The sequence below is a fragment of the Pleurodeles waltl genome, chromosome 2_1 (assembly GCF_031143425.1).
Source record: "Pleurodeles waltl isolate 20211129_DDA chromosome 2_1, aPleWal1.hap1.20221129, whole genome shotgun sequence".
In the NCBI taxonomy this organism is placed as follows: domain Eukaryota; kingdom Metazoa; phylum Chordata; class Amphibia; order Caudata; family Salamandridae; genus Pleurodeles; species Pleurodeles waltl.
Genome location: NC_090438.1, coordinates 567,388,306 through 567,401,406, shown reverse-complemented (window position 1 = coordinate 567,401,406; position 13,101 = coordinate 567,388,306). Strand labels below are relative to the sequence as shown.

Sequence of the window (13,101 nt, the reverse complement as noted above, 5' to 3'; positions counted from 1 at the left end):
GACCTAAAACAGCAAAAACAGGGTCAAAAAAGTGGAGGGAGGCAGGCAAAAAGTTGAGGGTGACCACCCTAAGGCTTGTCTGATCTAACAATATCCCTTCCTGCATGGTTAACCACTTGAGTCAAGATGTAGCACATCTTAGTAACATTTGCGAAGGTGACAACCCCAAATGCATCTCATTTAAAAGCCCTCATGTAACTGACAACTTGTTACAGCCAGATCCTATCCATTAAAATCTGAGGCAGTAGCGATATTCGTGCAGAAGGTGAAGGGCCTTCAGGAACTGAGCTTTCACTGCACCAATGCTCTTTTGTGTTGCACCATTGACAACAGTTATTTTCCTAGTCTGCATTTGCATTGCAAAAAAAACAAAACCTTGTGGGCCTTGTTTAATCAGCTAGAGCATGGCTCTGTCTGCGCTGCAGGCAATAATATTGCTCCGCAATTGTGGGTGGTACACATTGGGTTTCTATTTCGCAGTGCCCAACGTGCGCAGCCACACATAAATACTAAGGTGGATATACCAGTACTTACTATCTCCAAAGCCTACATAGCGGCACAAATAAAGACAGCAAGAGGTTCCGGGGCACTTAGTCCAAACGACGTCCCCACCTCAATATACAAGCAAGACCAGGAACTACGGAGCAAAATACTCTCAACTATTCAACTACTTTCTCAGTAAGAACTGTGTCCCAGAGTCCTGCCAAGGATCAATCCTACACCAGATGTACAAAAAAGGCCCTTACGCAGCCCCAGGTAGGTATTGTTTACTTGCACTATTACACACTGAGGCAAAGATCTTCACTGGAATCCTCCAACGGGAACTGGAAAATGGGCGGAGGACACCGGGCTGTTCTCATGCACCCAAACAGGCTTCGGCCTCAGTTCGAGTACGACAGAGAACCTAGTTGAGCTCAGCACCCGTTTATTGAAGCAAACTCAGAGAAAGCAACTCCTCTACACATGCTTCATTGACTTATCTAAAGCCTTCGACGATGTGAACAGGAACCTGCTGTGGCACAAATTAGCCTCATGGAACCTCCAAGAACCAGGGCAAAGGTCAGCCTGGGTACAAACATGGGGCTATCCTCAGCCATTCCAACAGGGCGAGGTTTAAAACAGGGCTGCGTCCTCTCCCCTGCATTATTTAATCTGTTTATTTCAGATTTGAGTCCAGCCCTGGCAGAGGCGCACTTACATTCCCAAAGCGGGGACAGCACTTGATGACGTCACTTCGATATGCTGATGATATTGTTCTAATGAATCTAACTCCCATCGGCTTGCAAAAACTGCTTGATACTTTGGTCTCATACTGCATGAAAAATAGGATGACAGTCAATTTAGATAATACTAAAATAGTCATCTTTGTGAACAGCTGGAATAAAAGGAGGGTAAATGGTACCTAGACAGCAGTTTAGTAGAAAAACGCCCTGGTTGCAAATATCTAGGCACTTGGCTACAAGAGTGGCACTTGCCCAAGCTCCACCTAAGTGCCCTGAAGCCGTGTCTGGCTTCATTGATGCTGGCTTTCCAAAACTTACACAACAAACTACCCACACCTGTCTGGAAACCAACCTTGACAGGAACTAAATCCAAACTGATTCCATTGCTGTCTTACGGATCAGTGGCTTTTCCAGGTCAAACGAGTTCATTCTTAAACAATGCCCAGAGCTAAGTCTACCGCCTGACATTTCACCTTCCACAACATACGTCACCAGCGCAAATGTGAATACAATTTGGGCTACTCGAGCAAGGCCTAGCAAAAAAACTGCCCTTCTCAAATATCCGTCATCAGTAAGAGAGGGCTCTCCGAACACTCTGAAATCTATATTTTGGAAGGAGATTCAGGATCACAGCTAAATAAACTGCTGGGCAAAAGCAAGAAGTGAGGCTTTAAAATCGCTGGCCTTGCAACACCGGTGGCACGCCCGTTTATCACAGCATATTTTTAAATTACCGTGAACTAAGAAGCTAGGATTTTATCCTGGCTACAGGACAAGGAACGTTTTCACATACGCAGACACTCCTGGCGATGCGTTACTACTTATAAATCACCAGCGCTGCAGGGCTAGCTTTTTGAAAGTATCAAAGGCTATTATAAATCCAAATTCTTAGCATTAAGGTTGGCCTGTTACCACCATCAAAGGATGCAACGCCATCATAGGCCCCAAAGCCAGTGCCGTTTTCATGTCAGCTGTTCCAGGGGCCGAACAAATCTTTCTTGCACATAATATGCATATGCCCGACTTTGCTCACGGTGCGTGGAAGGCTCTAACAAAATCTGATCAACACCAATGGAGTAAGAACATGCCATCAAGCCGTGCTGCTGTGCCTGCAGGGCCAGAGTCCTGAAAGAATAGCATGCTTTGTGAAATTAATTGCCACTGCTGCACAGCAGTACAAAGCAGCCGCACAACTTAATGGAGGAATCACATCCTAAACTTTTTGCCTTACCGTCATTTGCACTTCTAATGCATGGGCACTTTACGCCTTTAAGCGGGTTGTATCAGAGATGGCAGGGGATAGCACGAGTACTGCGTCTTCTGTTGTGCTTTACTTTGCTAATTCTGTTCTGTGGCATTTTATTATCAGATTTCGGTGTGTACTTGTCTCTATTCAAGAGGCTGAAGAACGTGTCCTTAGGGAACAATATGCACTATGGATGTGTCCCTATTTCGTCATAAGGTGCTCCCCTTCTAGCTTTTGTTTGCTGTTCAATTTTTGTTTTCTTCTATGTATCAGCAATTTAATCTATGCACACAGATATGTCCCAGAATATTTTATTGTACATTTTTTAAATCTGGCAAACGCATCTCTGCTGTGCACTATCTTCTTCAGTGAGCATATACATGAGCTGATGTCTTGAATTTACAGTTTTATTAAAGCTCTTTAAAGGCACTTGACCTTGTTAGGTAGCGATGACTTTGAATACAAATGGTAAAATGCCCAAATACCTGTTGCAGCAAGAGTGTGACTCTTCGGCCCAGACCCCTGAAGCTAGAATTGCAATCTTCAAAGACACAAACACACATTGGTGTGTGTTTTCATTGCTGCAACAGCTACTTGGGATTTTGCAATACTATTCTATAGCTCAGTGTCATGGTTTTTAATGTGTGATCATCTGTAATGTCAATCATTAATAATTTGTCTATGTGGATGAGGCCAACAATTTTTGTGACCATTGTGTTTTTTGTTCATGGCCAGAAATATGTTCACTTGGGGCAGTATGAGAGAATGGAAGGCGTTCCATCGCTGGTACAATGGCTGATTTTCATTGGTGCGGATCCTGAAAGCATTGGGCCAGATCCTCTTCATTCCATTATGAGACTTTGCATCAAAGCAAGTAAGTGTGATACAGATTAAAAGTCAGGTGCAGTCCTGTATAGATGACCATGCACAACTATTTTAACCAAGACTTGTTAAGCTTTGGCAGGCAATCAAGGTACACATTTTGACATTTTATTGCCTGCAGCTTAAAGTGTTCAATATCTGTGAGTACCTTCTTCCACAGATATTTGGGCTCGTAGTTGGAAATCTGCGCAGACCCATGTATCCTGAGGAATGCAGACCAGCAATACGTAAACTCACTTCTGCCTTAAGCGAAGCTCAAGCAAAAAAATGAAAAACACCTAGCTGTGCCTCTTAAGCATCACTCAATATGACTGACTCGATGCCAAGTTCATTCTCAATCATCCGTCGCTTCAGGGACCACTCTTACCTCAGACATCATTTCAACTTGTCTCCTACTTATCACTGTAGATTGACTCTGCTCTCGCTCCCAGCAGCTTCTGTCTCTCTTATGTGTCCTTTACTCCATGCCAGCCCCTCTTTTGTGGCCCCATCTCCTTTATCACTACATACCATTGTGAAATAATCTCTATTTTAATTCATTTTGCTTCTTTGATCATTTATGACCTCTGGCACTCTGACTCTTAAATTGTGTCTTCTCTCAAACCATGCAATGCTGGTCATTAACTTTACTCCTGAATAGCGTTTTCTTCACTAAACTTCACCTTTAATCTTGTTTGACTGCCATTTGCTCTCTAATAAGCCAGTTCTTTCTCACTTATCTTAATTTTATTTGCATTTTACTTTTGCCTGACATCTGTACTCATCTTCATTGATCTGTTCGTGGTTTCTAAATCTGTTGACAACACGTTCTTATTCAGTGCTCTAGCCTTGCTTGGCTTTGCATGAAGCTCTTTAATGGGTTTCCTCATAGCACTTTCAGTGCTTCTTTTCATTTTCTTTCTGCTTGGATCTGTTGTCATCTACCTTTCTCATTCGGAGTGCATCACCAGCTTCTGCCCAGGGGCCTCTGTGCGCCTTGCTCTTTCTCTTCTCTCAGTGCCATTAATGCTTAATTGCATGTCGTCTTCTCATTTCATTTACTCCCTGACTACTATTTGCTAACAAATGTTGTTATATTCTCATATGGTTCACTCATAATTTATTTTCTAGTTACCTCTACTCTGTCTGCGATTATTTCTTTCTTTCCTGATACAGTCAACTGCTCCCCATGTGACAAACGTTTTAAGGCTCCATTATGTTTACAGTGACCACAGCGGTTCGATTCCTGCACATCACTGGCTTTACCCTCATCTCCTCTTCCAAATGCCAAGTACACTCATTGATAAACTTGTCATGCAAAAGTGATAAATGGAATGCTTGTGAAAGTTTCAGCCACTGGCATTGGGATCACATTGCAGTCCATTGTTTTTTCCTACTATGTCTCTTTTGACTGAGACCAGTCATATACGATTAAGCATTGGTTCAGCTTCAATAGGAATAGTCCCCCATGAATTGCCGGGCCAGGTCCCCTCAGAAAGAGCACTCAAGCAACCCAGGCTAGTTGATGTTCTCCGCAGTGCCACTTAAGACAGAGATTAACTGGATGCAACATGATCCTAGTTCTGCTCCCTTAGGAATTCTGCTCCATTAGAAACAGTCCAACTCTGAACCACTAGATGAGATCCCTTCTGAACAGTTGGATTACTGCAATAGGTTGTTTGGGGGCCCCAGAAGTAGAAATCTCTCCAGCCCAATTAACAAAATTACCAACTTTGCAAAATATAGTATTTATTCTCCCACGCTACCACTACTCCTCCACAACGAAAAACAAGAAGATTGGCTGTCCCAACCACAAAGGCCTGTTTAAATTTCTTGCATTGGTTTTAAGTGAGATTAATGGGTTCCGGGTCCTTAATACTACTAATTTTCAGCTGGTAACTGTATCAAATCCTTCTCCATTTTCCATTGTGTTTGTTACAACTCTGATTTTTGATAATTACTTATGACTGTAGATTCCTAGCCTTTAGAATTTTCCCCAGCCACCAGGGTGGATCTGGAAGTTTTCACAGCAGTGCTCCCGAATTCATCTAGATGGCACCATGCAGCACCATGTTTGCAGTAGAAGTCATGGAGTGAAGTAACGTATAAGTGTCACCCCTTCGGTTCGATGTCATTTCTTTCTTTTTGAGCCTTCAAGAATGGATCTGGAACTCTGCACCCTTTTCCATTGGTTGACGATTTTCTCCAAATTAAATCCATTGTGCAAGGGAATGATGTTCGACCGAAATAAAGGGTTCAAACCCGCACAAGGTGTACCGTTAACATTTGAGCTCTAAGGCTTGCGAATAATGTGCCTTCATGCACCTGTAAGTGAACTAGGCCCTTGACTTGAAGATGTACGTCGCCGAACATCAAAGGAAGTCACAACCCTCATGTAAATCCCATTCCCTCTTCAAGTCGAGGGTGCTGACTCATTCCTGCTTTCAAGGCCGCTACTGCAACAGGCCTTACTTGCGCTCTAAGTGGACAAAAAAGCATAAGATGTCAAAGCAGGACTTGACCCCATCCCGCCAATTTCGTGAAAATACATAAAACCGTTTTGGCGCTACGTCTGTCTAAAACATGCATTGAAAATGCATTGGCGAAAAATGTTTCTTAGGACACCCTTTTTTTTTTTTTCTTCGCTCCCCCTTGACAAATCACCGCAAAACTTTGTGCCAATGTATAAAAAGCAATAGATCTACAATGTTTTTGGGAGATTTGTCAAACAGGCACAAAGTTATTAGCAAGTAAAAATCAGAGGAATACCTATCGATATGGCTATCCTCAATCTGTATTTAAATATATTTATATATATTTATTCACTTAAATAAACCAAAGGTTACAGGGACGTTATAGTTAGACTCACATTTTAAAAGTACAAAACCATAGAAGTTCGCCTGTTAGAGTTAGTTATCGCAAGTAACTATACCTCATGCCCTAAGGTAACTATAACTTGCGCTGCTGCCATGCACAGTTTTTTTCCTCAAAAATCTTACTGCAAATATTATATAATGATGTTATCAAAGATGTAATGAGTGCTGTAATTTGTAGAGTAATTTGCAGTGCATGGCGAGGAAGCGAGTTATAGTGACCTGTGGCACAGAGGGGTACTTTTCTTTTGTGGTTCCCGGGACTACTATTTGCTGGGGTGGGGGTCTGTGAACCCTCCCCTTCCCCCACCTTCTTTTATCCGCCCCCAGGACCTGGCCCACCCGGGGGCAAAATAAACAAAGCGCACAGGAGACAGTGCTTTAAAAAAAATAATAATAATAATCTCAGAAAAGTCTGCGGATCCACCCACAGATTTTTCCATTTAAAAAATATAAATAAAAATAATGCCTTTTAGCCCTGGTGGGACACCTATACCAAAGCTAGGGGCTCAGGGTATCCTTACCCTGGCACATTTTTCTTTTTTTAAAGTTTTTTTGTGGGACTTGGCTGAAGCAGAGTCCCAAAATGGTTACCAACACTTCGTGGTTGAAGTGCTGGCAGCCAGCCAGAGATCAGCACGGGGACAGTTGAATCCACGGATACTCCATGTCCCTAGATATCTTTATGTTTTAACTTCTAATATCTCAGAAACTACTGAGCGGATTTACACCAAATCACTAAAAGCACATTCTGCACACCAAGATCTATCTTCCTGCTAAATTTGGTGTAGTTCGGTTTAGCCGTTCAGGTTGTAGGTCTGTCTAAAGACCCTATGAAGAAAATGCATTTTGGGACCCCCTCCCCTTCGTCTCGGCTCCCGCTTGACGGATCACCCCGAAACTTTCAAGACAGCAGCAGTACCTAGAGTAGTATAAGTTAAGAAAATTTCATGAAGATTTGTCAAGCGGCAAAAGAACAAAAGCTCTTCCTATAAAAAGTAGGTCCTAACTATACCTACTGGCGATCGCCAGTAGGTAATTTATTTATATATATATATATATATATATATATATATATATATATATATATATATATATATATATGTTTGATGGCATGTGTAGCTGCAGATACACATGCTATGCATTATTCCTCCATCTAGTGTTGGGCTCGGAGTGCTACAAGTAGTTTTTCTTTGAAGAAGTCTTTTCGGAGTCACGGGATTGAGTGACTCCTCTTCTCGGTTATACTGCGCATGGGCATCGACTCCGTTGTTAGATAGTTTTCTTACTGCTGTTGGGTTTGGACGTGTTTCCTCTCGCTCCGAGATTTCGAATCGGAAACTTTAGAAAACTCCCTTAATCGTCAGTATTTTTTCGATCGCGTTTCCACCTAGCCTTCGAACTGATAGTACAGTTGAAAACTAAATTTCGTCCTTCTGGGTTCGTGTTCCCTACTCGGGCCTATTCTGGCCTACCACATCGAAGCATGGTGGATCGGACTTCATTTCGATTTTGTCCCGGATGCCACACAAAATTTCCATACACAGACCAACACCTTGTATGTAATCTGTGTCTTTCTACCAATCACAGAGAAGAGGATTGTGAGACCTGTTGATCGTTTCGATCCAAAAAGACCCTGAGTGATTGGAGAGCCAGAAGACTGGAAATGGCGCTGAAAAGTACAGAACATCTCGACACCATGGAGGAAGAACAGGCGCAGACGGCAGTTTCCATCAGACACCGACTCTGAAGAAGAATCGGAAGAAGATAGGCCTATCACAGCTGATCAGCATGTGAGTACGACTGCCCCTACGCCTACTTATAAAAAGTCCTCAAAGACCTTGGGTACACCACTGCCAGAGAGCCATAGTTCGACCCAAAAAAAGACTCTTGTTGACGGGCCCAAAAAAACTACCATCATCGGAGCAGAAAAAGTCTTCTTATTCGGAAGAACAAGGACTTTCGAGCGATCTTAAACCGAGCTCAAAATAACAGGATGAGCACTCATATAGACTTTCTGATCATGTTTCTGAGGACACAGAAATCCAACCTATTCTTGAGATCATGGATGAAAGACAATCAAGGATTCATTTACATAAAGAGACTGTCAGAATAATTACTGCACCTCCTCTACAGACCAAGAAAAAGTTGGCCTTACAAGAACATTTAGACACTGCGCCACCACCAGCAAAGAATTATAAACGGAAGGAGAAGCCATTACCTATCCATACTTCTCCCCCCTCATTCACCACAACTTTCTTTTTCGCCACCACCCACTAGCCCACTCCCTTTGCCTTCACCAACTCATTCACAATATTCTCATGGTGACACAGTTGATCCTTGGGATCTCTACGATCCAGATCCTGTTCCTGACAATGACCCAGACTTATACCCTTCTAAGCTTTCTCCACCAGAAGACACAATTGCATACACGCAGGTTATTTCTAGGGCAGCAGCGTACCATGGAGTGCTTATGCACACTGAACCCTTAGAAGAGGATTTTCTCTTTAACACATTATCCTCCACGCACTCAAAATATCAATGCCTCCCAGTGCTACCTGCCATGATTAAGCATGCGGATCAAATATTCAACGAACCAGTCAAAGCTAGGGTTATAACACCTCGCATTGATAAAAAAATATAAACCTGCTCCTACAGACCCTGATTATATTACCCACAAGTTCGTCCAGACTCAGTGCCGCTAGAAAGAGGGCTAATAGCCAATCGTCAGGGAATGCTCCTCCCCCTGACAAAGAGAGTAGAAAATTCGATCCTGCTGGCAAGAGCGTAGCGACACAAGCTGCAAACCAATGGTGAATTGCAAACTCACAAGCCTTGCTAACAAGGTATGATAGAGCCCACTGGGACGAGATGCAGGAACTCCTACAACACCTGCCAAAAGAACACCAAAAGGACACAACAGGTTGTGGAAGAGTGTCAGGCCATAAGCAACAACCAAATACGGTCTGCCCTTGATGCTGCAGAATCAGTAGCTAGAAGCGTGAATACTGCCATCACTATACACAGACACGCATGGCTAAGTTCTTCTTGTTTCAAACCAGAAATACAGCAGGCAGTGCTGAATATGCCTTTTAATAAAAACCATCTGTTTGGCCCTGAGGTTGACATTGCCATAGAAAAACTCAGAAAAGACTCAGACACTGCCAAAGCAATGGGAGCCTTAAATACAACACCCTAAAGAGGCTCCTTTCATAGGTAACAATTCAGAGGAGGATTCAAGCCAAAATCCTTCTACCTCCCAGGCAAAACAAGGGCAACAGCAACAGCAGTACCAGAGAGGGGGATTTAGAGGTTATAATAGAGGCCAATACTTTAGAACCAGAGGCAAGTTCCAGGCTTCAAAACAAGCCACTACCCCATCCAAACAGTTACTTATTTACCATCCCTCAACCCCACACATCTCCTGTGGGGGGCAGACTGCAGCAATTCCACGCCCACTGGCAAAATATCACCACAGACCAATGGGTATTGTCAATTATCCGCAATGGCTATTGCCTAGAATTGATTTCTACCCCTCCAAACATTCCTCCATGTTATCACAAGCTGTCCCCAGAACACAATGTTCTATTACAGCAAGAAGTACAATCACTACTACTAAAACTGGCAATAGAATTCGTCCCACATTCTCAACAAGGAACAGGAGTATACTCACTATACTTCCTCATTCCCAAAAAGGATGGCACTCTCAGGCCCATCCTAGACCTCAGATCCCTAAATCTATATATCCTGTCAGAACACTTTCACATGGTAACTCTGCAGGACATCATCCCACTACTACAAAAACAAGATTACATGACTGCATTAGACGTCAAAGATGCGTATTTCCATATACCCATCCATCCAGCTCCCAGAAAATACCTAAGGTTTGTGATAGCAGGAAAACATTATCAATTCAAAGTCCTATCATTCGGCATAACAACAGCTCCAAGGGTATTTACAGAATGTTTAGCGGTAGTAGCAGCCTACCTAAGAAGGCAACACATTCATGTCTTTCCATATCTAGACGATTGGCTAATAAAATCAAGCATTTTTGTACAACGTTAACAACACACTCAATACGTATTAGAGACCCTACATACACTAGGGTTCAATCTCAACTACCACAAATCCTATCTTCAGCCAGCACAGGTGCAACCACACCTAGGTGCTATTCTCAATACGCAAAGAGCCTTAGCCTATCCAAATACACAAAGGATACAAGCTTTTCCAAAATCTCATACCACAAATGCAGCCAAATCAAAAATACACTGTAAGATGTATCATGAAACTATTAGGAATGATGGCATCCTGCATAGCAATAGTACCGCATGCAAGACTAAACATGAGGACACTACAACAGTGCCTCTCACAGCAATGGTCTCAAGCACAGTGTCAATTTCAAGATCTAGTGTTGTTAGACCACCAAATGCACAGGTCCCTTCAGTGGTGGATTCTCAGCAATTTAATGAAGGGGCGGTCATTTCAAGACCCTGTGCCTCAGACCACAATAAAAACAGACGCATCAATGATAGGTTGGGAAGCTCATCTCAACAACCTTACCATTCAAGAGGAATGGGATTCAAAACAGCTAAATTATCACGTAAACCATTTAGAATTATTAGCTGTGTTCCTTGACCTAAAAGCGTTTCAACCCCTTCTCAAACACAAGAGTGTTCTGATAAAAACACAAAAACAGACAACATGACGACCATGTATTACCTGAAGAAACAAGGCGGGACACATTCATCTCAACTGTCCCTTCTAGCCCAAACAATATGGAAATGGGCAAATCACAATCACATTCATCTATTTGCAGAATACATTCCAGGAATACACAGTCAGCTAGCGGATCTCCTAAGCAGGTCACACCAACAGATATACGAAGGGGAGATTCACTCTCAGGTACTTCAACAGTACTTTCAAAAGTGGGGAACACCAGAAATAGACCTATTCGCAAAAAGCGAAAATGCAAAATGACAAAACTTCGCATCCAGACACCCACATCCTCTATCCAAGGGCAATGCTCTATGGATCAACTGGTCAGGGATATTTGCTTACGCTTTTCCCCGTCTCCCACTTCTTCCCTTTCTGGTCAACGAACGACATCAGACCTCTCTCACCATGATACTCATAGCCCCAAGGCGGGCACAACAACATTGGTACACAACACTCCTAGACCTGTCAGTAGTACCTAACTCCAAACTTCCAAACAGACCGGATTTCTTAACACAAAACAAAGTACAAATCAAACATCCAAATCTCAGTGCTCACAACTTAGCGATTTGGCTCCTGAAGTCATAGAATTTGGATAGTTAAAACTTCCATTAGAATGCATGGAAGTTCTCAAATAAGCATGCAAGCCTACAACTAGGCAATACTATGCTAACAAATGGAAAAGATTTGTTTACTACTGTCAATCTAAAAATACTCACCCACTTACAGCATCAATACAAGATATTGTATGCTATCTATTTCATTTACAGAAGTCAAATCTAGCATTCTCATCCATCAAAATCCATCTTACTGCAATATCAGCATACTTGCAAACTATTCAACATATCTCTCTCTTTAGAGTCCCAGTTATAAAAGCCTTCAAGGAAGGACTAAAACGTATTATTCCACCTAGAGCACCACCTGTTCCTACTTGGAATCTCAATATGGTACTCACCAGACTAATGGGCCCACCTTTTGAACCCATGCATTCTTGTGAGATTCAATTATTAACATGGAAAGTTGCTTTCCTAGTGGCCACTACTTCATTGCGAAGAGTTAGTGAAATACAAGCATTCACTCTTGAAGAACCTTTTTTCCAAGAAACTTTAGAACTAATCCAAAATTTCTGCCAAAAGTAGTATCACCTTTTCACATAAACCAAACAGTGGAATTGCCAGTCTTCTTTCCACAGCCAGATTCAATTGCAGAAAGAGCCCTTCATACTCTTGACCTTAAAAGAGTACTATGTAGATAGAACAAAATAATTCAGAAAAACAAAACAGCTTTTCGCTGCCTTTCAACAACCACATAAAGGGAATCCTATCTCTAAGCAAGGGTTGGCAAGATGGATTGTTAAATGTATACAAACATGTTACATTAAAGCAAAAAGACAACTTTTAATCACACCTAAAGCACATTCCACTAGGAAGAAAGGTGCATCTATGGCATTCTTAGGAAACATACAAATGGCAGACCTATGTAAAGCTGCCACATGGTCTACACCACATACATTTACAAAACATTATTGTGTAGATGTATTTCAAAGCAACAGGCCAATGTTGGTCAAGCTGTCTTAAGAATATTATTTCAAACAACTCTAACTCCTACAGGCTAGCCACTGCATATTTTGGGGTGAGTAACTGCTTTGTAGTTTATGCATAGCATGTGTATCTGCAGCTACACATGCCATCGAACAGAAAATGTAACTTACCCAGTGTATATCTGTTCATGGCATGTAGTGCTGCAGATTCACATGCACCCTCCCCGGAAGCCTGTAGTCATTGCAGTTTTTTTCTCTTTTGTACCTATGTATATACATTTACATTTGTATGGACATCTATTCTTACTTACTATTTCTATACAACATTTATATTATTACACTCTATCACTCCTTACTACACTCTTTTACGGGAAAACAATCTAACAATGGAGTCGATGCCCATGCGCAGTATGACCAAGAGGAGGAGTCACCCGATCCTGTGACTCTGAAAATACTTCTTCGAAGAAAAACAACTTGTAACACTCTGAGCCCAACACTAGATGGTGGAATAATGCATAGCTTGTGAATCTGCAGCACTACATGCCATAAACAGATGTACACTGGGTAAGTGGTATTTTCCATATATATATATATATATATATATATATATATATATATATATATATATATATATATATATATATA

General features: G+C 42.0%; 1 protein-coding gene across 2 annotated transcripts in view; it reads left to right on the top strand.

Annotated features, from left to right (window-relative positions):
• TRANK1 (tetratricopeptide repeat and ankyrin repeat containing 1) overlaps positions 1–13,101 on the top strand; it is a 931,136-nt gene that overhangs the window by 310,124 nt on the left and 607,911 nt on the right. For both annotated transcript variants that reach the window (XM_069214995.1, XM_069214985.1), the window contains exon 7: positions 3,205–3,343. In XM_069214995.1, coding sequence (XP_069071096.1) covers positions 3,205–3,343 — 139 coding nt within the window. The remainder of the gene's footprint in view (positions 1–3,204; positions 3,344–13,101) is intronic.